Genomic DNA, 25,367 nt, shown 5'->3' on the forward strand with positions numbered 1-25,367 from the left:
AGGAAGTCTGCAGAAAAGTTTCCTATTTTTATTGAGAGAGTTTGTTCATACCCAGCCTGAAATGTGTTGACAGGTGTTTGTAATAATATCCCCAGACTTTCTCTGGCATTTACTGACTTGCAGCGTGGTATATCAGGATCAGTTAAATATATACGCAGTCCTGAATTTGCCCTTTGTTATAAACTAGGAATTTCACAGAAAAGAGAGGTTTTCTATTTTTATTTAGGAAACTTTCTTCATACCCACCCTGAAATGTGCTGACAGTTTTTTTCTAATAGTTTCCTCAGAATTTCTGTGAAATTTGCTGACTTGCAGCATGGTATGTCAGGATCAGTTAACAGGGTCTGGTGACTTCCTTGACCATTTCATCAATCCCACCAGCTGCAGCTGCTGCTGCTCCAGCATGTGTTTCTGTTGCCAACAGAACATCTCTGGTGACAGGAGCTGGCCTGGCCTGTCTCTGAGGACGCTCAGACACTCACAGGCTGCTCTTGTGCAGCCTCACATTGCTATAAACTGCAACTTCTTCCTGTATATCCATAAGAAGGAGCTAGGCTTGGCATGGAGATAAACACAAGGTTCAAAAGAGACTCCTTGCCTTTCTTTATTTCATGGTGGTCCCAGGGCAAAAGAGGATCTCAGGTCTTGGCTTTTTCTAGGAAAGGGTCAGGGAGGGGATATTTGGCTCTCTGCCAATAGGATAGGGACAGTAGGGAAAAGGTAAAAACCTTATACCTCTGGTATCGGATTACAACATCTCACCGTTTTCTGTTTAATTAAGCAAGGGCAAGATATTAAATTTTTTTTTATTTGGGTTATGATTTTGCCCTCCTTTTGTAATTGGTGGGAGAATTAGATTGTTCTATGCTTTTCATTTCTATGTGATTGACTTCAGAGGTAGAAGGAATGATACTATTAATAGCTTTGAAAACTAAGTGACGTAGGATTCCGAATGCCATTATTACAAGGGAAATAATAACAAAGAATAACAAAATTGTTTTAACTAGAGAGGTTGTCCAAGTTTAGGACAAATTTGGGGAAAAAGAGCTCCAAAGGGCCACCCCCCCCCCTTTTCTTTCTCACAATTCCTTCCTTCACTGAGCTCAGAAAGAATTGTTCTTCAGGTGAAAATGGAAAAAACTTTTTTATTAACAAAAATTCAAAAGAAACACTCCCCAACCCAAACCCAGATAAGACGAACCCAGCCGGTCCTCGCCGGGGAGAGCGGCAGAGCCTCCCAAGCCGACCTCCAGCAGCGGCCCCCGAAGTCCAGATCCTTGTCCTCCGGAGTCGGTGCCAAAAACCCTGGAGCAGGGAGAAGGGAGAGAGGGGGAGGGGCAGCCGGGAGCAGGCCAAAGCAAGCCCAAGACAAGCTAAAGCAAACCTGAGACAAGCCAACACAGGGGCACAGACAAAACAGCTGGGGGAAAAGGGGAAAAAAAAAAAAATGGCCAAAGCAGCCAGGGGAGGGGGTCACAGCTGAGCAGACGGCAGAGAGCAAGACACAGCCCACAACCGAAGCGCAGCAAGAGAGAGAGAGCCGGAAAACACCAGCCTAGATAAAACCATCCGAGGGAGGGACCGGCAGCTGCACGGGGGAAGCAAGGAGAGGAGCCAGTCCAAACATCAGCCCATAACAGAGGTCCACCACCCTGAGAACCCCCAGCCTTTGAACAGTTCAGTGAACCAATCTTCTGTTTCTTGCTTCACTTATCCGATCAATCTGTCCGTGTTTCGGAGGGCAGCGTGGACATTAGGAGCTTTTGAGGTCAGATTCATACGGCAGAGTCCTTCAAATTCCTGGCATTCATGTCCATGCAATAGCAGAAGAAAATCTATAGCAGCACGATTTTCGAGTGTGGCCTGCCTGGCAATTTCCTCATCTTCTAGGAGGGAACTGATGGCAGTTGATGTTAAGTTTGCCTGTTTAACCACCCAACACTCTAGGTGGCCTAATTCACCTAGACCTTTGGCTGCTGCAACCCATGGAAGAAACACAGACACAGCAATTCTTTTTGATTTGGCCCAATGGAAAATATCAGCATTACACTTTGGATCCAAATTGTCCGCACTTCTCTTTTGTATTTTTCCAGCCAATTTGTTCTTGTGAGTCCATTCACTAATTATGGTTTTGTTGGGTGCTAACAGGGACAACCGCCCAAAGGTACATAGTCCTCCTAGAAGCCGAGAAGGAATCCCTGCCCATGCCCAGTCTCCACAAATCAAAAACAATCCCTTAGGGAGACTTTGGGACTTGAATACATTGGAGTGTCCATTGCAATATGGTTTAAAATATTACACCAATATTTGGCCATAAATTCTTTATGAAATTGTCGTATGAGATGGAACTCATTAGTGTTAGTAGGTTTTGGGACAATATTAAAATGATTGCAGTATTGTGCTGGGTAGGAACCCAATAACTCCAATTCTTGGGGTTCCTGAGCTGCTTTGAGCAGCTTTGACAGCAACTCCTCTATGGGGTTTTTACGCATTGCAGCTTGCTGCCTAGGATTTTTATTATTGGGCTTTTGTATTTCAAAGCTGGCTGAATATTCTCCAGCCTTCAATGGACTCCTACCAGGCAGGTGGACATAGGATCCTTTGCTGCTGCAGTGGACAGACATATGTTTTCCTGTTGGAGCGTCTGTGCCAGGGTCACCCAAACGTTTTGACGTGGCTGAGGGACGATCCATGCTGCTGCCAAACTGTTCAGTGTTAACAAGAAGACAACTTGGAAGGGGTTCTTCCCAGGGTTGAGTGAAGGATAGATTTTCTCTAAAAGGAAAAACAAAACATTTTAAAACACATTAAAAATCTCTGTCTGCCGGAAGGTCGTTGTTTATGAAGATTTTTCCTCTTCTTTCCAGCGGCGTCTTCTTTTTGAAACAATGGCAACTTGCTTCTCATCTCCTTCTGCTGGAGTTGGATTTTTTGGAACTAAGGGTTTCACCCACTTTTGGGGAATCCACCGAGGGCCTGAGGGAGTGGATACGCACGCAGAACCAAGTCCCCAGGTAACAAGCTCATAGGGACCTTTGGTTTTTCCATGTTTCTGGGTCCCTAATCAAAACTGGTGGATGCTGAGACAATTTGAGCTGTTTACTGCTGTTAAAGTGACGTACCACAGGAGGACTCATATTTTCAAACTAACAATTTAAGAAATTGACAGTGAACAGGGCTTTACAGAGCTTTTGCTGGGGAGACATCCACACAGTGGAACTGCTCTGTCTAACCAGGACCTGTTTGAGCATCTGGTGGGCACGTTCAATCACAGCTTGGCCTGTGGAGGAGTGGGGAATGCCAGTTTTATGTTCCACTCCCCACTGCTGGATAAACTCCAGGAAATCCTTGGATACGTATGCTGGGCTATTATCTGTTTTGATTTCCCTAGGGATCCCCAGCACTGAAAAGGCTTGCACTAGGTGTTGTTTAGCATGAACAGCCCTTTCTCCTGCATGAGCGGAAGCATATATTGCACCTGAATATGTGTCAATACTCACATGGACATATTTGAGGCGACCAAAACTGGGAATGTGTGTAATGTCTGTTTGCCACACTTCACAGCTGCCAAGGCCTCAGGGATTAACCCCCATGCCCAGTGATGGCATGGCCTGGAGCTGGCAGCTGGGACAGGTGGTCACAATAGCTCGAGCCTGACTCCGTGTTAGCTGGAACTGATGGACCAAACCTGGAGCATTCTGGTGGTATTGCTGGTGGCTCAGCTTTGCCTGTTGGAAGATGTCAGGGAGGTGTGCTTTCTCAGCTGGGGCTGCAAGGGAGTCTGCCACTGGAATCCCCTCTGCGATTTCTCCTGGCAGCTCTGTATGTAACCTTACATGCATCACATAGAAGGGATGCTCTCTGTGTGAAACCAAATAGATTAGTTTTGAGAGCAGCCTGAAGAGATGCTCTTTATCAATATCTTTGAGAACTGCCTGCTCCGCTCTAGACACTACTCCAGCAACATAAGCTGAGTCAGTTACCAAGTTAAATGGTTCTGAAAACTTCTCAAAGGCTCTCAGTACTGCAGCCAGCTCGGCTATTTGGGGCGAACCCTTCACAAATTCAACATCAGCTTCCCAATGCTGAGTCTGTGGGTTTCTCCAAGTCATCACCGACTTGTGAGAGGCCCCTGATGCATCTGTGAACACTGTGAGAGCTTCGAGTGGTCTCCAACTCCTCTTTTCACGAGGAATGAGGTGGAATTCCTCATTGAACAACTTATGAGCTGGGCCGTGGACTGATATTTGTCCACTGTAGCTGTCTAGAGATATTTGGAGGCTGGCATTGCTCTGGAGCAAGTGCTCAAACATCTCTTCGGTCAACCTTTCAGGAGAGTTCCTTCCCTCCTTAGAAAGTTTGACTGGGAGGTGAATGCATGCAAAGTCACAACCAGCCAGCTTACGCAGTCTCATCCTTACTTTCTGAATCAGCTGAGCCATCAGCTCCTGTGGCTGAGTGATGGTTTTGGATCTTTGGTGGGAGAGGAAGACCCATTCTATGATTAAGAGTGAATCTTTCTGCCCCTCAATCCACTGGAATATTAGACCATGCAGGTGTGGAAGTTTCCCCAAAACAATGAATTTGAAAGGCAACTCAGGCTGATAGCGGTGAGCCTGCCTCTCTGCCAAGGCTTTCTGTACCTTTACAATTGCAGTTTTTGCCTCTGGGGTCAGTTCCCTTGGAGAAACCAACTCCCTCTGCCCCTTTAATAAATTAAAAAGGGGTTGTAAGTCCTCATTTGTGAGACCAAGCCAGGGCCTTACCCAATTCAAAGACACACACAGGGAGTGGACATCTTCTAGGGTTTGGGGATTACAATTGATTTCCAATTTCTGTGGGACAATAGTCCACACAATAATTTCCAAGCCCAGATACTTCCAAGGTGGCATCCTTTGAACTTTGTCTTACTGCAATTGAAATCCAGCAGAGGTTAAAACTTTAACCACTAGGTCAAGTGTGTGTTGGAGTATTAAGTTATTGGGAGCACACACAAGAACATCATCTAAATACTGTAAGATTATCACTTCCCTTCTCTGTGCATGCACCAGGGACAGTAATGAGGCAACATACCACTGGCAGATGGAAGGACTGCACTTCATACCTTTTGGAAGCACTTTCCAGTGGTAGCGCTTCATTGGGGCTTCTCGATTCATCGAGGGAACTGAGAATGCAAATCTTGAGGCATCTTCAGGGTCTAGGGGGATTTGGAAAAAACAATCTTTAATATCTATTAAAGCCAATTGCCAATCTCGGGGAAACATTGTTGGAGATGGCATCCCAGGTTGAGGAGACCCCATGTCTTGAATTACTTTATTTATTTCTCTGAGGTCATGTAATAACCTCCACTTGTCTTTCCCTATTTTTTTTTTATTACAAAGACCAGAGAATTCCACGGGCTTGTTGTCTCTTCAATGTGTTTTTTTTGCCAATTGTTCCTCTACAAGCTGCTCAAGCGCCTTAAGCTTTTCCTTTTTCATTGACCACTGTGTTATCCAAATTGGGGTGTCACTTAGCCATGTTAATTTCTGGGTAGGGCGCTCCACAGTGGCCAGTTCTAAAAATCCCGAGAAGTTTTAGGGATAATCATTTTAATACCCCACTGTGACATGGAGTCTCTGCCCCATAAGGGACACTTGTAAGCTATAACAAATGGACAGACGCTAATTTTCCATCTGCCCCCTCAATTTGCACGATGCTTTTTGAGGTTTTTGCCAATTTAATTCCTCCTATACCCTGAATTTTTCTAGCCACGGGTTGCCGTTCTCAGTGTGAAGGCCATATTCTTTCCGGGATAATTGTTACATCTGCACCTGTATCAAGGACACCTTCCAGATGGAGATGATCTGATTTATGTGTAAGGTTACATGCTAAAGAAAATTTTTCCTCACTCACCGTTTCTACCCAGTAAGCCTCAGGTGATTTTCCATCTGCTGTGACCTCTGCTGGAATGGGAATGGCCTGGGCTAAAATCTGCCTTTCTCCCAGGTAGAATGGTGGCTGAGAACAGCGTGCTAATATTATGAGGCAGGATATTTTTCCTTTCATAATCATAGGAGCTATTTCAATTTCTAAGGGTGTGTGTGCTGTGTCTCCAACAACAAAATACTCACTCTCCATTTCCATGTGAAATACAGTCACGTCTAATAAGCTGCTTGACAGGTCCACTGTAATAATTGTCCAATCAGTAGACCTGAAATGAAAACCATTGGTAGTCTCCAGCCTAACACGGCCACAAGGCTGCTGGACCTGGTTAATAGAACATTTGACATTTAATTTGTTTTGTATACCCACACCTTCTATCCTGTCCTCCCCCTATTTTTTTAAGAGAGAGGCTTTTGCCAAAGTAGTGCCCGCAGTATTTATATCTTTGCGTGGTATGTTAATAGCAAGCTCGCGCTTTCCACTCAGTTTTTTTGTTTCTTTGAATTTTTTGTTTCTGGTTAAGAGGGCATTCCCTAGCAAAATGTCCTTGCTTTTTACACTGGAAGCAGGTGATGTGCTGCAGCTGTTCAGGTGGCATTGGGTGCTTCCTCACTTGTGGTTCTTCAGCTGCTGCAGGCTTGGATGGTGCTGGCCTTGGATTCCTTTCTGGTGCACTGAACAGTTCTGCTTTACTGGTGCATGCTTCTATGATTTGTGCTAAAGTTGGTTCTGGATACAGAGGAAGACTTAGAATAACTCTGCGACACGCTTCATTGGCATTTCACTGTGCCATTTCTTTAATCAATTCTGTCTGGGTTGCTGGATCATGTACCTGTCTTTCCACCTGTGCATGCAGACAATCCACGAACCTCAAAAAATTCTCAGAATCATATTGTTTAACATTAATATAACTACCAGTTATTTCAAGAGTTTGTATTTGATTAAAAGCTTTTTCAGCTATATTGCAAATTTTATCTAAAACAAATTTAGATAACACTCGAATTTGTTTTTCAGGGCAATGGAAACTCCCTTCACCACATGAATGATCCAGTGTAATATTATTACCCTCAGAATCTTTGGAATTGTCAGGGCTTTGGTGAAGTTCTGTTAAGAGAATCATTAAAGAATGCTTCCAAATATTAAACCATAAATCATATTCTGAGGGAGTTAGCAGACACCTGAAAAGGTCTTCCAATTCATGGGGAACTAATTAATTTGAAGTAAAAGTTGCTCTCATCATGCCTTTAAAAATTTCACTCCTGCGGCCAAATTCTCTTTGTACTTTGCAAATTTTCTTTTTATCCTGGTAAAACAATGGTTGATAAATTCTCTCGCCATTTTTTCTACCCACATAAACTACAGGAGCGGTTGAAGGTACATAGTTTTCCAAGTTTTGAGCTTTAGGGCTAGGTGTGTCTTTATCTATCAGCCTGGGAGATAGTACAGTTTCTCCCTCTGCAGGGACAGAGTCACTGCTGTTAACTGAACTTTTTCCTCCCCCATTGCCTGCAGTCCCTGGGCTATCACTGTCTGTCTGGCACTTGCTGTCATTAGGAGGATTAGAAGCAGTAACCTGAGCCGGGAAGAAGTGACTAGGCAAACCTGTGGGTGTAGAGATACACGGGAGCAGAAACGGGTTATGAGAGGGGGAAGGGAAGGGGGCAGGGAAGGGGATTGAGGAGAAGAAAGGGTTAAGAGATGAAGAAGCCGAAGCATGGCTGCTGCTATGAGCCATGCGGTCCCCCCTGTGAGACAAAGGAAAGTTTCCTGTCAAACTCTTATTACAGTGTTCCTGAGGTAAACTGTGGGAAAAAGACGGGTATATAGAGAATTTCGTAGCAGGCTATTCAAAATTTTGAGAACTTGGGTATATGGGGGGGGGGGGGGGAAGCTTAGTATTTTCCTGAGATATTTCTCAGTTTTCATTATTTTCAGGGACAGGGGAGTTTGGAGGGGATGGGGGGTAGTTTAAAGAATTTGTCTGTGGCTGTCTTTTGTTCTCAGTTTCTAATAAGCATTTGCGTACTTGTAAAAATATTGGAAGAAACACAGCATCATTAGAGTCAAATTTTTCTGCTTTAGATGTTAATAAATTTCCCACATTATCCCAAAATAAAACTGAATTTATATTTTGTAATTCGCAGTCTGGAATTTCAGAAAACAGCCAAGAGACAAAATGCTTTAATCGTTTTTTAGAAACTGTAATTTTTTCAGCATGTAAAATTTCTTGAATTTGAGGAAACACACTCTTTTGATGTGCAGTTAACCCAATGCCCATTGGGCTGCACACTGCCTCTCACTTCCACGCACACTCCACACAAACAAACAACTCTTTCCTGACCTGAAATGCAAAAAAAAAAAAAAAAAAAAAAAACTGGGAGAAAATGAACACTGGGGTTTTTTGTCATGTGTCCCGCGTCCCGCCAGCTGTGCCGAGCCTGGGAGAACCCTGCAGCCTTGCACTGCTTTCGGGGTGTTTCCCAGTCACTGCACAATGCCCGAGCCGTGAGCAGCTGCATTCCAAACTGGTTTATTTTTGCGGTTTCAGCGGAGACAGCGGAGGGGCCGTCCCGCTGAAATCGCAGCCTGCCCTGCCGGCGCACCGCCACCAGCCCGCGTGGGGAAACCCCCTCCCCTCTCCTAGGGGCACTTCCCGGGGTTCAAACCTCCCACAAAGGACTTTACCTGTCCTGCAGACCTGGCTGTCGTGTGGTTTGTGAAAGCTGTTTATCTTCGAGCCGACTTACTTTGGCTCTAAAGTAAGGCTACCGGCTCTCTCCTCCCTGCCTGGGGCTGTATCACAGCTACCAAGCACAGAAGTAGTCGATCGAACGAATGAGCGTAAAATCCTGGAACTGGGATTCCAGCTACCTGTGGGTTCTTAATATAAGCCCAAACGTTTGGCACCAACTGCTACAAACTGTAACTTCTTCCAATTGTATCCATAAGAAGGAGCTGGGTCTAGCATGTGAGACAAGCACGAAGTTCAGAAGAGGCTCCTTGCCTTTCTTTATTGCATGGTGGTGGCAGGGCAAAAGAGGGAGAGCATCTCAGGTCTTGGCTTTTTCTAGGAAAGGGTCAGGGAGGGGATTTCTGGCTGTCTGCCAATAGGATAGGGACAGGAGGGACAGGTAAGACCTTCCTTATACCTCTGGTATCGGATTACAACACATGATGAAGCAGCTGTGCCCCTGCAGGCCAAGGATCCACGGTAATGCAGAGATCTACCCAGAGCCCATGGCTTGGTGCTCACACACAATTGCAGGTGGATGCCTGGAGGAGGCTGTGATCCAGTAGGAGGTGTAGCAGAGAGAGGAGTCCCCTGCTCCCAGGTTGGAACAGCCTATATTTGGAAGACTGCACCCTACGGAAGAATGACCCCTGCCACAGCACTTTTGGGAGGACTCTGTGCCTTTGGAGGTACCCACGTTGCAGCAGTTTTGGTTGGACTGCTGCTCATGAGAGTTGAGCCAGGCTGGAGAATTTCAAGGAGAACTGTTTTTTGTGGGAGGGACACCGTGATTCATCATGGGAGGGACTCCTCTCCCTGAGCATTGGGTGATCGCCTTGGGTGATGAATGGACCAAATCTGCCACACTCTGTCTCACTATTCTGTTGGTGTAACAGAGAGAAGGTTTGGGGGAAGCAGAGGGTTTTTTAAGGGCTATTTTACTTTTTGCTGTCCTCTTCTACTTTGGTTAGTAATAAACTCACTTTCTACATGTAAGTTGAGCCTGTTTTCACTCGGAGGCTGTCCGAATCTCAGTTCCTGAGCACTTCATTATTATTTTTTCCCCTCCTGTGTCCAGCTGTGGCAGGGAAGGTTGAGTGGGCAGCTTTTGTGGGTGCCTGGTGTTTGGCCATTGTCAAACCACGACAGATGGTCAAGCAGCCAAAGTTCCAGTGCCTGGAAATTGGAGACAGTGAGCAATGGTGAGGATGAGTGTGGCGTCAAGCTCCAGCCAGTGTGTAGAGGTGAGTGAGCAAGTCAGGAGCCCCCTGATGTACAGCAGAGATGTCTGCAAATAAGAAGTAATTGGTGTCTGATGCTGACACTTGTGTGGGTATTATGGCATCCTCAGATTACACTTGGACCCCTATGTCCTGCAAGGATGCTCTGGGCACTGTGAAATAACTGGTGATTGTAGAAATTTCAGTGAGAAGCAGTAGTTTATAAAATACATGACCCTGCAATGCAGCACTGCAGCAATTAACTTTTATTGTAAGCTCTTGCACACTAAAGATGTGGCAGACAATGATCTTTTACAACCACTGAATACATTTCCCCAAATCACTTTCCCATAAGGGTGATCTGATGCCAAAGCCTACATGCCTGATACAACAGGTGCTGCTCTCAAGCTGCACTTTCAAAAGCAAGCAAACAAAAGCATGTCCCAGGATCACATAATCACTGAATTGTTGGGGTTTGGAGGGACTTGTCGAGATCTTCTCGTCCACACTCCAGGCTCAAGCAGGATGAGTTCGAGCAGGTTGTCCAGGATCATTGTTGGGCTTTGTGTGTGTGCAGACATGGAGATGTCCAGACAAGATGTCTGGGCAGCCTGAGGTGCCCTGGTGCCTTGGCCTTGCTAAGGAGCTGAGGGACAAGTCAGCTGCACACTGTCAGGGACTCTCAGCTAAGGAGGAGAGGAGTTGTCCCTGAGAGCTCTCTCCTGAGATGGGCAGCAAAGCAAAGCAGCTGGAGGCTCTGCCCACAGCTTTGTGCCTTTGGGCAGAGCAGGAGGTGCCCTGAGGGACAGAGCTGGAAGGACAGCAGAGAAGGAAGCAGCACAGAAGCTGCACAGGACATTTGTCCCCCTCTGCTCTGCTCTGCTCTGCTGAGAGCCCAGCTGCAGTGCTGCCTCCAGCTCTGGGGCCCAGAGCACAATGAGGATACAAAGCTGTTGCAGTGGAGTCCAGTGCAGGCCATGAAGGTGCTCTGAGGGCTGGAGCACGATGCTCTGGAGAGAGGCTGAGAGAGCTGGGCATGTTCAGCCTGGAGAAGACTGCAGACAGTGCAGTACCTACAGGATGTGTGAGAGGGCTGGAGAGGGTCTTTGGACAAGGGGATGGAGTGAGAGCACAAGAGGGAATGGTTTCCCAATGATGGAGGGCAGGCTGAGATGGGATATTCTAAAGAAGTCAATTCCTGGGAGCAGGCTGTGGTGTGAGCCAAAGTTACCTTCAGCTGTTTTGAGTGCCCATCCCTGGAAGTGTTCCAGGCCAGACTGGGGAGAGCTTGGAACAACCTGGGGTAGTGGAAGGTGTCCCTGCCCGTGGCAGGCAGGTCAAAATGAGACGATCTTGAAGGCTTTAAGGTCTCATCAAAACCCACCCATTCTATGATTTTATGACGTGGGAAAATCAGCTGAGCTTTTTCCATCAAGGTTGTGAGGATTATTGCTGGGAACAGGAATTTTTGAACAGAGTTACCTCTGGCTTCCCATAGTGCTTGGCCAACTTTTTCTCCAGCTCCTTCAGATTAAAGATGTTCACTTTGTTCTTGTTTCTCTCGTTCTCAGCAATGGCTCCCCAAGCACGCAGAGGTTTTTTATTCTTCATGCAGCAGGCAGCTGACCAGATGTGGCTGGGTATAGTAACCCTCCCACTGGGGACCTTGTTGTTCCCAGGTACAGCACCTGTGATGACATAGGTGATATCACAGCCCTGGGTTTTCTGGGGCATTGTTTTGTCCTCATACTCTTTCCAGGCACCCTGGTTGAGTGTCGTGTACTGGGGCACTATGTTGGTGAGGGTGAAGGTAGCCAACTTGTCATTGCCACTTTGGTGGCCACTGGGACTCAAGTGACCACGGTCCAGGCCCTGGGCATCAATGTAATCTTGGTCAATAGCCTGACTCTTGCCAATTTCCTTTGAAGTGATTCTGTATGTATCTTTGATGGATTGCTCTGTATCCATATACTTGTAATAACTTTTGTCGATCAGCTTGACAGGGGAAGAAAAAACAAGAAAAGGTGTCAGTACTGAGGATGCATGTAATGAAACAGATTACCCTGGAGAAGACATCTCTGCTTGTCAAAATCACATTTTTGTCATCTCAGTGCAGGAAAATGGATGAGTCAGAGAGGAATCATAGACATGCCCCTCCTGCATGAACACAAAAGCTTTATAGAGAAAGCAGCTCAGAATGGGACTGCTCTCATTTTGACTTGTGACCTTTGTGATCCAGCCTGAATCCTGTGCAGGGAGCATGGCTGGATGCATGGGACAAGGAGCATTTCCCACTCCTAGGATTGAAAGGTGACTTTGGTCAAACACTTTCCCTGCCCAATGTGCTTCCCTTTCCTTCTGTCTCCACAGCCCAAATCTGCTCAGGGCTCTCCCTGGATCCCCTCATGCCACACTGTGATTCTGGGATTCTGTGATTTTATGTGTGGTTGCTACAGACGTACCACAGTCTTGGAACACCAGATGTTGCCTCTTCTAACCCCAAACCCATGGAGATGTGACAGGAAATCAGTCCTGGTGCTGAGGTTTCCTTGGAAGGGCTGCAGTTTGTTCAAGGATGAACATTTTTGCTCAGGAAGCAAAAAGATCTCAGTGTAAATTGAAACTGTGACAGTAGTGCTAAGAGTGTGTCTGAGAGCTGTTCTGGACCAGGGGGCATTTTCTGCAGCATCACTCAAAATAAATTACAAATGATCAGTCTCTGAGAGGAGCCTTTAAAAACTTTGGCAGTACTCCAAAAAGGCCTCTGGAGAAAGTTAACAAAATCAAGCATTTTCCAGGATTTGGGAAGAGAAGGCCAGTGATGGATTTGGAGCATTCTGGCCTGGTGGCAAGTGGCCTGGCCCATGCAGTGGGTTGAGATTGAGATGATCTTTCAGGTTCCTTCTACCACGAACTACTCTATGATTCTAGAAAGTGACAAAAGTTTTTATGTCTCACTAATGTGGAGACTGCAGTGATGCAAGAGCAGATTAATTGATCATGTTCATGTGAGTAACAGGTGCAAAGGATTCTATTTTTCATAACTTCAACAGGTTGTGTTCATCTGTAGGGAAGCATATTTCGCCTTCCTCTGGAAGTGGACATTATGATCTTCCACATTTTCACCCAAAATTCTCCCCCAAATCTGCCCATTGAAAAGGTCTTGAATTTGCTGTTCTTCTATTCCTTAATTGACCTTGCCTGTCTTCCTGGAGGTCTGAAGGACATTTGGGAGTTCTCCATAGCTTGGAGTTCTGTCTGTCTGCTGGAATCTTCTGGACCATGCCTGAGCCAAAGGTGCTCAGGGGTCACTGCCCATGCATGGAGATCACACCCTTCTGACTGGACTGACGCTGATGCTCCTCACTTTTCACTGCCTCAAACATCACTCCAGAATCCCTCCACAGTTAAGCTGACCCTCCCATCTCCAGTGCCTTTTCCCCCAAGGCTTTGTCCCTGGGCCAACTCACCCCCTCCTGAGTTTCTCCTCACTTCTCTCATACCCTCACAAAGCCTGTTTGACTCTTCCCTGGGAGCAGATGAGCTCTGTCAGGGATGCAGAACAGTCCAGGGCAAATTGGGGAGCAGATGCCAGCAGGACTGTTGGTCTCTCAAGTTCAGCCTCTCCTGGTGCCTTTTCCCATCGCTTGGTCCCCCACCCAGAGCAGGGCACCGGGAGGGGAATGATTTGACTTTGTAATGCAATGCAAATTAATTGGATTTGCTGTTGCTGTCAGGTCAAGGCAGAAAACTGGTCACCTTTGGCATATGATTCACCTCATCCTCCTGCTGATGTCTCAGATGCATCAGAGGAACCACATGGTCCAGATTTTTGAAATTAAAGGAGGAAATTCCCATCCAGTGTGTCCATTTTCATGTGAGTGGTGGGGTGGTAGGAAGTGGAAGTGGTAATTTAAATGGTGCAGCTCATGTCTGAGTGAGTGGAGGGTGACTGTAAGAGAGAGACACTCACCTGAGGCTCAACAAACCATGAGTCAAATCTGTCTCCAGATCCAGGCTTGTAGATGTAAGCAGAGTACACTGGAATTCTCCTCGTTTTGTCATACATGGTGGCAAAGCGATACTGGTTATCATAGACCTGGCAGATCCTGGCTGCATTTGTTGGACGCAGGCTATCACCTGGAGGGGTTTTCTCATAGAAAAACTGAGTACATGCAGTTTTAAAGGTTGTCACCACCTCGCTGTGTCCCAGCCAGGGGCAGCTCGCCAGCACCTGCAGCAGCAGCAGCAGCAGCCCCAGCATGGTGGGAGGATTTCAGTGAAGGGCTCTTGCTCCCCTGCAAGGCAAATGCAGAGGGACACTCAGCTTGGACAGAGCTGGGCATGGCCTGGAGGCTCTTTGTGCAGGGGGACAGTGCTGGCAGAGGAAAGGATTATGAGACACCAGGAAAGGAGTAATTTCTGTCCTCCTGGATAGGGAAAATTCACAAGGGCAATAAGGGTGAAACCTAAACCAGGGTTTAGGTACCCAGAGTAGGAGGCAGCAATGGGAGAAGTCAGCCTGGGTGAGGAAGGAGCCAAAGGCACCAGCAGTGTAATCACCTCTCACAGCAGAGTTATCTTGCAACTGAGGCACAGCCCTGGCACAAGGTCACCTTTCCCCACCTCCCTCCTGCTCTGGGCACCTCCCCACAGCAGACACCTGCAGCTGGGCACGGACTCTGCTCAGCCCCCTGCAATGCTGAGCTGGGCTTTCATCTCATGGGGCATTGGGCAGGGAAAGAACAGCAGTGCTGCACTTGCTGCATGGCTCTGGCCCCATCCAGCTTCACACAGACACGCAGCTCCTCCACTCACACCCAATCCTCAACCCAAATGATGCACTTGGGCTGCTGCCTCTCAGCTGACATTGGCCAATGGCTGTCCTGCTGCTCACCTTGCATTTCCACATTATCCCACCCCAGACTCTGAACTTGCAGACACATGGAGAGAGGAAAATGAAGGGCCCAAGCAGATGGTACCAGGAAGCAGGGGGATAACACCTCTATCATATCAGCACAATGGCTGCTGCAATGCAAGCACTGAGGGGGGCAGCTCTTCCCGTGGGTGCCGGGGATTCCTGGTGCTGCCCATATTCAGCTTGGATGATGGATTTTCCTGTACTGTCAAATGCAGCATTGCAGGAATTTCTTGAACAGCGAGATGTCTCATTGTTTTTTTCACAGTGCTGACATGATTTTCAGCAGTCAGTCAGATCATTCCTTTATGAGAGAACTGCTGAAAAGCTCCCTGGGATGCTGACAACCAAGCAAGGGGCTTTGTGTCCTTTCACAGGCAGCACAGGTTTGGCAGAGCAGGGATGCTCCCATTTGCATGGCCAGACACTCAGCGCAGTGATTTATTATCAGCAGCATTTGGAATAAGGCAGGTAGGACAGGCAGTTCAAAGGGTTCCTGGGAGAGAAAGCTGCCACAGCCTCTAAAGCACAAAGTTTATTTGTGACCAATGAGCTGGAAACTGAGAACATGAACCACAGGTGGTGACTTCCTACAGTTCTCTGCAGAGCACAGCCCTATCTGCCCCAAATCAAGCTGAGAAATGTCTGAAAAGTTGTTTAGGTTTACCCACTCCATGAGATTCAAATTTATCTAACTAATCTTATAACTAACTAATAGATATATAGAAAAATCCTACTATAAAAAGGAGCAGCACAGGACTCTTCTCACAGCTCCAAAGTAGCAGAGGACTCTCAAATGCTTCTCCTGCAGTCTAAGACTGGCTGTTTTTATATGTTCACCTAGGCACAGAAGTTAGGTTTTCTGAACATGGTTTAGGGTGAATTTTCTGAGAATTCAGCCATGTGTTTTTCTAGAGCTCACTTGAAAGGTGGAGTTTTGATGCTCAATAAAATCACCCCTCTTACTTATTCAAGAGTTTGATGTCAATTTTCAGGTGAGCTGGCTTGAGTTTCTTTCTCAAATCCTTCCTTCTCTCCCTGGCCTCCTGATTGACAGAGGATACTGAAGTGCTGTAAAATTCAGTGCATGGATAAGCTCTGATTGCTCCTTGGAGCTCAGCAACTCCAGTCTGGGCTTTGTCTAGATATATTTTTATTGCAAAGCTCAGGAAATGCTCTGAATGTTGGAGTGAATGAGCAGGAGCTTACCTTGAAGCAGAATCTCAGAAGAGGCAGCAGAAGTGTTCCTTCAGTCTTCTCCCTGGACAAAGGATTGTTTGAATCCTCAGCAGTACCACTACAATATATATCCAGTTACAAAAATGCAATTTATACCCTTCTTATAAACAGGGAAGTCTGCAGAAAAGAGAAGTTTCCTATTTTTATTGAGAGAGTTTGTTCATACCCAGCCTGAAATGTGTTGACAGTTGTTTGTAATAATATCCCCAGACTTTCTCTGGCATTTACTGACTTGTAGCATGGTATATTAGGATCGGTTAAATATATACGCAGTCCTGAATTTGCACTTTCTTATAAAAAGGGAATTCCACAGAAAAGAGAGGTTTTCTATTTTTATTTAGGGAACTTTCTTCATATGCTCCCTGAAATGTGCTGACAGTTGTTTGTAATAGTTTCCTCAGAATTTCTGTGAAATTTGCTGACTTGCAGCATGGTATGTCAGGATCAGTTAACAGGGTCTGGTGACTTCCTTGACCATTTCATCAATCCCACCAGCTGCAGCTGCTGCTGCTCCAGCACCTCCATGTGTTTCTGTTGCCAACAGAACATCTCTGGTGACAGGAGCTGGCCTGGCCTGTCTCTGAGGACACTCAGACACTCACAGGCTGCTCTTGTGCAGCCTCACATGACATCATTCCTATGGCCAGGCAACAAATATTCTCTTGCCTGATGGCCATGGCTTTGTAACAGCCTCATGCCAGCAGCCTGGGAAGGAGAAGGCTCTGGGGATAGCTCAGAGCTCCTGCCAGGACTTTAGGAGTCTACAGGAGAGCTGGAGACAGACTGTGGACAAGGGAGTGCAGTTGGGAGATGTGCTGGATTCAGAGTTAATTTTCTTCATAGTGGCAGGTATGGGGTGTGTTTTTGGAGTTCTGCTGCACACAGAGTTGATAACACAGAGATATTTTTGGTTATTGCTGAGCAGATCTTTTATAGAACCAAGGCCTTTTCTGCTCTTTGTTCTGCCAGGCTGACCAGGAGGTTGGGGGGACTTGAGAGGATGGGAGGAGACAGAGCCAGAACAGGTGACCCGAACTGACCTGAGGGATCATCCAGACCAGGTGACATCATGCTGAGTATATCAAGTGAGGGGAAGAAGGAAGAAGGAGGCGACATTTGCAGTGGTGGGTTTTGTCCTCCCAGGTAACAGATGGGATGGGGCCCTGCTCTCCTGGAGATGGCTGAACACCTTTCTGTCCATGGTAAATGGGCAAAGAATTCCTTGAATGTGCTTTTCTTGTGTGCACAGCTGTTGCTTTCCCTGTCACACTGTCTTTATCTCCACCCACGAGTTTTCCATCTTTTACCCTTGCAGTTCTCTCCCTGATCCCGGTGTCTGGGGAGTGAGGGAGCAGCTGTGGGGGGTGTGTGTGCTGGCTGGGGAAAATCCAAGACATTAGGATGAGGTGGAATGGCTTGAACTGGACTGATGTAGGTAGAGATTGGATATTAGGATGATATTTGATTCTGTGGGGGTGGTGAAGCCCCAGCACAAGCTGCCCACAGAAACTGAAACTGCCCCATCCCTGGAAATGTCCATGGTCACTTTGGCTGGGGTTTGGGGCAACTTGGGATAGTGGAAGATGTCCCTGTCCATGAGAGGACATGGAACTAGCTGGTTTTTAAGGCCCTTTCCAACCCAGAATGTTCTGTGATTCAATGATCAGTCATTCATTCAAACTAAACTGGACTCATTTCCTTCAAAGTCCAGGAATAAGAGAATGATGAGTTGGTTGTTACAACCAGAACCATCCAGAAAGTGTGTTAGACCTAGGTTTTTTTAAAGAGTTATTTAGTTTCTTTTGTTTCTGTTAACTTGGGACTGGTGTCTTAAACAAAGTGAAGTTAACCAGAATGAGGGAGAAGGCCAAGCAGTAGCTGTTGTTTTAGAGCTGGGGCAAATTTCTCCTTTCTGGTGGGGCCCAACTGACATAACAAAGCAGGGCCCAACTGTGGTCCCATCATTAGAAGGAGCCATAAAGCATCAGAGACTCCCAGAGTGTCCCCCAACTCCACAGTGCTGCATGACACAGGGTGAACCCCTCCCAGGGGAAAATGGGGCAATCCCACATAAGCCTGAAGGCACAGAACCCTTTGAACTCTTTGTTGCACAGGCCCCCACCCCTGAAGGGTCAAGAATGAGGAACTCAAAGTTACAGGATTCGTCACTGGAGCCATGGGGGTATCTTGTATGAGCTGTTGGAACCCTGGCCCACTTTGTTCATTTCCACTGACAGGAGAATAACTGGTGTCTGTTGCTGACATTTGTATGGGTGTTATGGCATCCTCAGATTGCACTTGGACCCACAATGTCCTACATGGATGTTCCTGGCTCTGAGACATTACTGGTGGCTGCTGGAAATTTCAGTGGTGCACAACTTGTGGTTTATGTAAGACATGACCCTGGAATCCAGCAGTGCAGCAAGTAAACTTAATTGTGAATACCTTTATTGGGTCTAACTGAGGTAGAGGTCACAGCCCCTTCACTGCTGTGCTTTGCATTCATAGCTGGATGGGTGTTGATAACAGACCAATGTTTTGGCTTCTACTGAGCAGTGCTGTCCCTCTGACATTCTTTCCCCCACCAAAGGGGATGGGAGTGGGCAAGGTTCTGGGAAGGGACATAGCCAGGCCTGCTGCCCCAAATTAGCCAAAGGGATGTTCCATACCATACCACTTCAGCTCAGATATAAAAGCTAAGGCAGAGAGGAGGAAGGAGAGGCATTTGTGAGTTTTCACTCCTTCCAGAGGAATCGTTGTGATGAAGCCCTGCTTCCCAGGAGGAGTCTGAACATCACAGCTGATGTGAAGACTGACTTTTCCTCTCCTTAGCTCTTGCATGCACAGACACACACCTTCCTGGACAGACTGGGTGTGTAGATTCCTGCCTGGAGTGAAGATACCTCTCAAGGTTGCTTCTTGAGGCTGAGCCAAAGAGATTTGACCATGGTCATTGGTATGGGTGAGTAACATCAATCTCTAATTGTTTTTGCTGGTTTTATTAGAACTGCTTTAATATATCTGCTTCAATACTGCTTCATAGTGCACAATGCTGTACTAGTAGTTATAGCTTCCACACTGTGAATGAAATAATTCTGATTAACATAATTTTGCCTTCATAAGTCATATATAATTATGTAAATAAGTATGTTTTGCAATCCTTGTGGGACAAGTTGTATAAAGTTGCAATTACATCCATTTAATTCTTTAGATGTAAGCAAATGACAAAATCTGGGGCTAATATTGGAGCCAGCTGAACCCAGAGAGCTCCCTGAGAAGGAGTTTACCAAGCAAGGGGGGATCCTTTTTGCAGCTCATGACTCAACAGGAAGGTTTCTCTATTAACCTTTGCCTGACTCTGCCGTTCTGCCCACAAAACCACTCTCAACAGAAAGGACCCCCCAAGATGCCTAAATGTTAATGGTCAAAAGGAACAACAAAAATCAGAAGACATGTAAAATTTTACATGGTTTTATTAGTAAATTGCACACTTGACATGAAAATTGTTATGTTAGTCCCTAAACTACTCTGTAAGTATGTGGCTGTGGGTGCCCTTTTATGAATCAATTTCCCTGCTGAAGACAGGTTTCTCACTTCCTAATGGAAGTTAGATATCATCTGAAGTCTGTTCTCTCAGACCCTCCTGGAAATGAAGAGGCCTTTGGGAGTCTTGGGTTGTCTTGTTGTCCTTTACAGTGCATTTGTCCCCCTCTGCTCTGCTGAGAGCCCAGCTGCAGTGCTGCCTCCAGCCCTGGGGCCCAGAGCACAATGAGGATACAAAGCTGCTGGAGTGGAGTCCAGTGCAGGCCACAAAGATGCTCCAAGAGCTGGAGCACATCTGCTCTGGATTGAGGGTGAGACAGCTGAGGGTGAGAGAGCCTGGAGGAAAGAAGGCTCTTGGCAGAACTTGGACCCCTTCCAGTGTCTAAAGGATTTTAAAAGAGTAAGGGAATTTGGACAAGGACATGGAGCACCAGGACAAGAGGGAATGGCATTAAACTGAAAGCAGGTGGGGTTAGATTAGATGTAAAGAAGAAATTCTTTCCTGTAATGGTGGTGAGGCCCTGTCACAGCTTGTCCAGAGAAGTTGTGGCTGCTTCATCCCTGGAACTGTTCAAAGCCATGTTGGGCAGGGCTTGGAGCCACCGAGGATAATGAAAGATGTCCCTGCCTGTGGCACGTGAGCTGAGACTACATGGATGGCCTTTGAAATTCCCTCCAACCCAAACCATTCTGTGATTCTGTGACATGTAGCAAAAGCTCCTGAGCCTGTTCCACCCAGGATGTGAGGCTTAGTCCCGGGGACAGTCACTGTCAAACAGGGAAACCTGTCCCCTCCCATAGAGCTCAGTTAACGTGTCCTCCAGCTCCCCCAGCGCGAGGAGCTGGACCTCGTTCTTGTCATTCTCAGCAATGACTGCCCAAGCCTTTATGTAGTTGTTGTCCACCACGCAGCAGGCAGCTGACCAGAGGTGGCTGGGTTTATTAACCCTCCCCTTGGCAATGTAGTTGTTCCCAGGCACAGTACCCACGACGACATAGGTGGTTGCACAGCCCTGGGTCCTCCTGATCATGGTTTGCTGCTCGTAGTTGTTCCAGGCGCCGCCGTTGAGTTTCTCATCCTGGGGCACTATGTTGGTGAGGGTGAAGGTAGCCATCCTGCTGCTGTAGTCGTCGTGGTGGCCATTGGGGTTCAAATGGCCCCGGTTCAAACCCGTCAGATTCTTGTAGTCTTGAAGGATAGCCTGGCTCTGGCTGAGTTTCTCTAAGCTGACATTGTATCGATTTAAGAGCGTCCACTCTTTTTCCATAGTTTTGGGATAAGTTGGGCCAATCAGCTTGATAGGAAAAGAGAGGAAAAGGTGTTAGTATTGGGAGATGGGGATAATAGAACAGATTTGCCAAGAGCAAAAGTCTCTGAGTGTCAAGATTCTGTTTTTTGTCTGGTCCTGATGTGGTGCAATGTCAGATTAATTGCTTGAGTTCCTATGAGGAACAAGTGCAAATATTTTTTATTTATTTCAGAAATTCATTTCACATTTAATGCATTATATTTAGCTTTCCTTTGGAACACTGCATATGGGTTTTGTCTGTGGTTCATTTTCACCTAAATCAATCCTGCCACTCTGTCCTTAGCAATGATATTAATTTCCTCTTTCTGTGTCCATTATTTCCTTGGCCTGTTTTCCTAAAGTCCTGAAATTTGTCTGAAAGATGTCTGGTAGAGTTCTGTAATTTTAGAGTTCTGTCTGTCTGCTGGATCCTTCTGGACCATGCCTGAGCCAAAGGTGCTCAGGGGTCACTGCCCATGCATGGAGATCACACCCTTCTGACTGGACTGACACTGATGCTCCTCACTTTTCACTGCCTCAAACATCACTCCAGAATCCCTCCACAGTTAAGCTGACCCTCCCATCTCCAGTGTCTTTTCCCCCAAGGCTTTGTCCCTGGGCTATCTCACCCTCTTCTGAGTTTCTCCTCACTTCTCTCACACACTCACAAAGCCTGTTTGACTCTTCCCTGGGAGCAGATGAGCTCTGTCAGGGATGCAGAACAACTCAGGGCAAATTGGGGAGCAGATGCCAGCAGGACTGGTGGTCTGAGATTAGCCTCTCTTGGGTGCCTTTTCCCCATCACTTGGTCCCCCACCCAGAGCAGGGCACAGGGAGGGGAATGATTTGACTTTGTAATATTACACAAATTAATTGGATTTGTTGTTGCTGTCAGGTCAAGGCAGAAAACTGGGCACCTTTGGCATATGATTTACCTCATCCTCCTGCTGATGTCTCAGATGCATCAGGGAAATCACGTGATGAAAGTATTTGAAGTTATACTTGGAGAATCCCATCCAGTGTGTCTATTTGCATGTGTGTAGAGGGATGGGACCAAGTAGAAATGGTCATTTTAATACTGCTTTTAATACTACTTTAATACTGGTGATGTGCTGCAAGAGAGACACTCACCTGGGGCTCGACCAGCCATGTCTTAGGTCTTTTGCCAGGTCCAGGCTGGTAGATGTAAGCAGAGTAGACAGGAATACGCATCTTCCTGTCATACAGGGTGGCAAAGTAATACTGGTTCTTGTAGCGCTGGCAGATCCAGGCTGGTTTCTGCGGCTCCAGGGCTTCATTTGGGGGGATCTCCCGGAAAAAAAACTGAGGACATGAAGTTTCAAAGGACTTCACCAGCTCGCTGTGTCCCAGGCAGAAGCAGCTCGCCAACACCTGCAGCAGCAGCAGCCCCAGCATGGTGGGAGGATTTGAGTGAAGGGCTCTTGCTCCCCTGCAAGGCAAATGCAGAAGAGGAGACTATGAGATACTAAGGAGGGGATAACTTCTGTCCTCCTGGGTATGGAAAAATCACCAGCACTATGAGGTTATGCAGGGAGATGACTGGGGATAAAAGGATAACAGGATAACAAAGAAGTTACAGGAGAAAATACACTTGCTCCTCCCTGGATGAAACACAGTCAGCACACCTGGAGGTCTGCTCCCACACAGAAGGAAGACTAAATCTAAGGTGGGCCTAAATGCAGATGGAGTGGAGGGCAGACACCATGGCCAGGCTCTGTCAAAAAACTCTTGGAGAGGAGACACCTCGTTGGCATTTTCAAGCTCATAATCTGAATAACAGCTAAAAGCCATGGGAGATAAATGAAGATGTGCTGCTGCTGCATCAGTAGTCATGGTAAAATTCCTCTCATTGGACTGAGGCACATCCCCATCCCAAGGTTACTGCAGGTACTTTATTGAGATATCCACCTCCATGGCATGAGAACCCCTCACTGAGAAAGATGTATGACCATATGCAAATGCTACCTAAATGTAAAGAAATAGTATAAAAGGGAATTTAAAATGGAGAGAAATGATGGAAGACTCCCTTGTAACTTCTGGGATCAGTTGATGGGCTGAACCTACCTTCTCTCCCTTAGGGATGCCTGTTGGGTAAGAATCCTACTTTATGCATGCTGAATGATTACCCTAAGCCAGTTTTGTTGGGATTAAATCTTATTAGTATGTTTCTCTGTATTAAAATTTTGCTTTAAATGTCTTTTTGCAGTCAGATACTTACACTGGCAAGCCTCAAACCTTGACCTGTCACAGTATTATTAATAGTGTTATTCTGTAAACAGATAAAGGGAGTCCTCCAAGGTGGCTGGAGTTTCTGGCAGTGGATAAAGGTGTGGAGACTCAGGAGGGATTTCTCTGCTTACTGTGTGACCCTAAACAAGTCAGTCAAACACTCCAACCCAGAGAAATGCTCAGTGAAGGGTCCCCACAACAGGACACCAACAGACTGATAAGGGTTTTGGCTTTCATGTGGCACTGACAGACTGAACACACACTAAAGGTTTGAGAAAATCTCCCTTTTTCACATGAGAGGATGAAATCTGAAAAAGGTTTTAGGTGCCCAGGGGAGGCAATGCTGGGGACATAGTCAGTCTGAGGGATTCCAAACCCACTCAATGCCTAAACAGCTCTCACAGCAAAATTATCATAGAACTGAGGTATAGCAGTGGGACAAGGTCATCTTTTCCAACCTGCCTCAGTTGGTCAAGTATACTCAGCTTTTGCACTGGCACTGGAGAAAAAATCCTGCTACGAAACAGGGCCTGGAAGCCCCTATTTCCAAACATGATCTCACAGAATCACAGAGGATGCTGAGTTGGAATGGTCCCATCAGGATCATGGAGTCCAACTTCTGGATTCTGCCCAGGAGCCCAAGAAATCCCAGCACATGCCTGACAGTATTATACAAAAACATCTTGTACTCAGGCAGGTGTGGTGCTGTGACCACTTCCCTGGGGAACCTATTTCAGGGCTCAGCCACCCTCTGGGTGAAAAACCTCTTCTTGATATCCAGCTTAAATCTTCCCTAACTCAATTTCAGGCCATTCACATTCCCTCCTGCTCTGGGCAGAGCAGACACCTGCAGCTGGGCACGGACTCTGCTCAGCCCCCTGCAATGCTGAGCTGGGCTTTCATCTCATGGGGCATTGGGCAGGGAAAGAACAGCAGGGCTGCACTTGCTGCATGGCTCTGGCCCCATCCAGCTTCACACAGACACGCAGCTCCTCCACTCACACCCAATCCTCAACCCAAATGATGCACTTGGGCTGCTGCCTCTCAGCTGACATTGGGATGTTAAGCTACATATACTCTTGGCTCTGACACAAGACATCTGGTCTGTTTTCTGTTTAGCAACTCCAGATCAGGAACACTGTGACCAGTAAGCTGGAAACTGAGAACAGGAACAAGCAGGGATGTTTTGCAGTGCTCTGCAGAATACGCCCATAGCTGCCCCAAATCAAGCAGATAAGTTCCTGAAAAGGCCTTTTGCATGACCCCCCTCCACGAACTTAAAAAAAACCCAAAAAACAAACAAACAAAAAAAACCTAACTTAATATGTAACTTAGTATTAGATACATAGAAACTAGCCTACCGTGAGAAGGAGCGTCACAGGACTCTGTTCACAGCCCCAAAGTGGCAGAGGACTCCCAAATGCCTCAGCTGCAGTCTCAGATTGGCTGTTTTTATATGATCCCCAAGTAGACAGTTGTTTGATTTCCCAAGCAGGGTTTCAAGTGGATTTTCCGGGAGTTCAGCCACCTGTTTGTCCAGAGACCTCTTGCAAGGTCATGGGTGGAGTTTTGGTGCTTGATAAACTCACCCCTCCTTCTTATTCAACACTTTGATGTTAACTTTCCTGGTGACTTGGCTTGAAATTCTTTCTCAAATCATTCCTTCTGTCCTTGCTCTCGTTTACAGAAAAGTGTTAAAGATCTGCAAAATTCAGGGCATGCATAAACTCTCCTCACTTCTTGGAGAGCAGATATTGGAGCTCAGCAACTCCAGCCCAGGCTTTTTCTATATATATTTATTCCAAAGCTCAGGAAAGACTTGAAATATTGGAGTAAACAGTGAGAAAGGAGTAAGAGCTTACCTTGAAGCAGAGTCTCAGAATAGGCAGCCAAAGAGTTCCTTCCTTCTTCTCCCTGGAGAAACACTTGGCTGATCCCTCAGGAGTCCCAGTGCAATATGTACTTGGTCATAAATCTGCCTGATGTGATAAACAGGGAATTTCAATGAAAAGAAAGGTTTTCTACTATTGTTCAAGCAGATTTGTTCACGCCCAGCCTGAACTGAGGTGACAGTTGCTATTTGCAATTTCCTCAGGATTTCTCCCAGGTTCTTGCAGCATCACGTGTCAGGAGAAAATAACTGGGTCTGGTGACTTATCTGTTCATTTCCTTATTCCCCACAAAGGGGGACCTACATGTGTTTCTGTTCCTGGCAGAACATCTCTTGTGGCAATAGTCTGACTGGCCTGTCT

General features: G+C 46.6%; 3 protein-coding genes across 4 annotated transcripts in view; all 3 read right to left on the reverse strand.

The window, feature by feature from the left end:
- LOC306801202 (endonuclease domain-containing 1 protein-like) overlaps positions 1-16,333 on the reverse strand; it is a 43,958-nt gene extending 27,625 nt beyond the window's left edge. Inside the window, exon 1 of one of the 2 annotated variants that reach the window (XM_079304010.1) lies at positions 16,200-16,333. The gene's annotated coding sequence lies outside the window, so the exon portion shown is untranslated. Of the gene's footprint in view, positions 1-51; positions 177-16,199 lie in introns of those variants that run through there. The other variant, XM_079304011.1, reaches the window with a different exon arrangement.
- Positions 11,300-16,150, reverse strand: LOC306801200 (endonuclease domain-containing 1 protein-like). The gene is made up of 3 exons (XM_079304007.1): positions 16,004-16,150; positions 13,850-14,174; positions 11,300-11,871 (listed from the first exon to the last, which is right to left on the reverse strand). Exons 2-3 carry the CDS (start codon positions 14,138-14,140, stop codon positions 11,323-11,325), a joined length of 840 nt encoding a protein of 279 aa, XP_079160133.1. The 5' UTR covers positions 14,141-14,174; positions 16,004-16,150; the 3' UTR covers positions 11,300-11,322.
- Positions 16,334-19,590: 3,257 nt separating the features above from the next.
- LOC306801204 (endonuclease domain-containing 1 protein-like) lies at positions 19,591-25,087 on the reverse strand. Its single transcript, XM_079304015.1, has 3 exons — positions 24,978-25,087; positions 21,997-22,315; positions 19,591-20,871 (listed from the first exon to the last, which is right to left on the reverse strand). Exons 2-3 carry the CDS (start codon positions 22,279-22,281, stop codon positions 20,326-20,328), a joined length of 831 nt encoding a protein of 276 aa, XP_079160141.1. The 5' UTR covers positions 22,282-22,315; positions 24,978-25,087; the 3' UTR covers positions 19,591-20,325.
- Between the last annotated feature and the right edge of the window lie 280 nt (positions 25,088-25,367).

The sequence above is a fragment of the Erithacus rubecula genome (genome assembly GCF_903797595.1).
Source record: "Erithacus rubecula genome assembly, chromosome: 4".
In the NCBI taxonomy this organism is placed as follows: Eukaryota; Metazoa; Chordata; class Aves; order Passeriformes; family Muscicapidae; genus Erithacus; species Erithacus rubecula.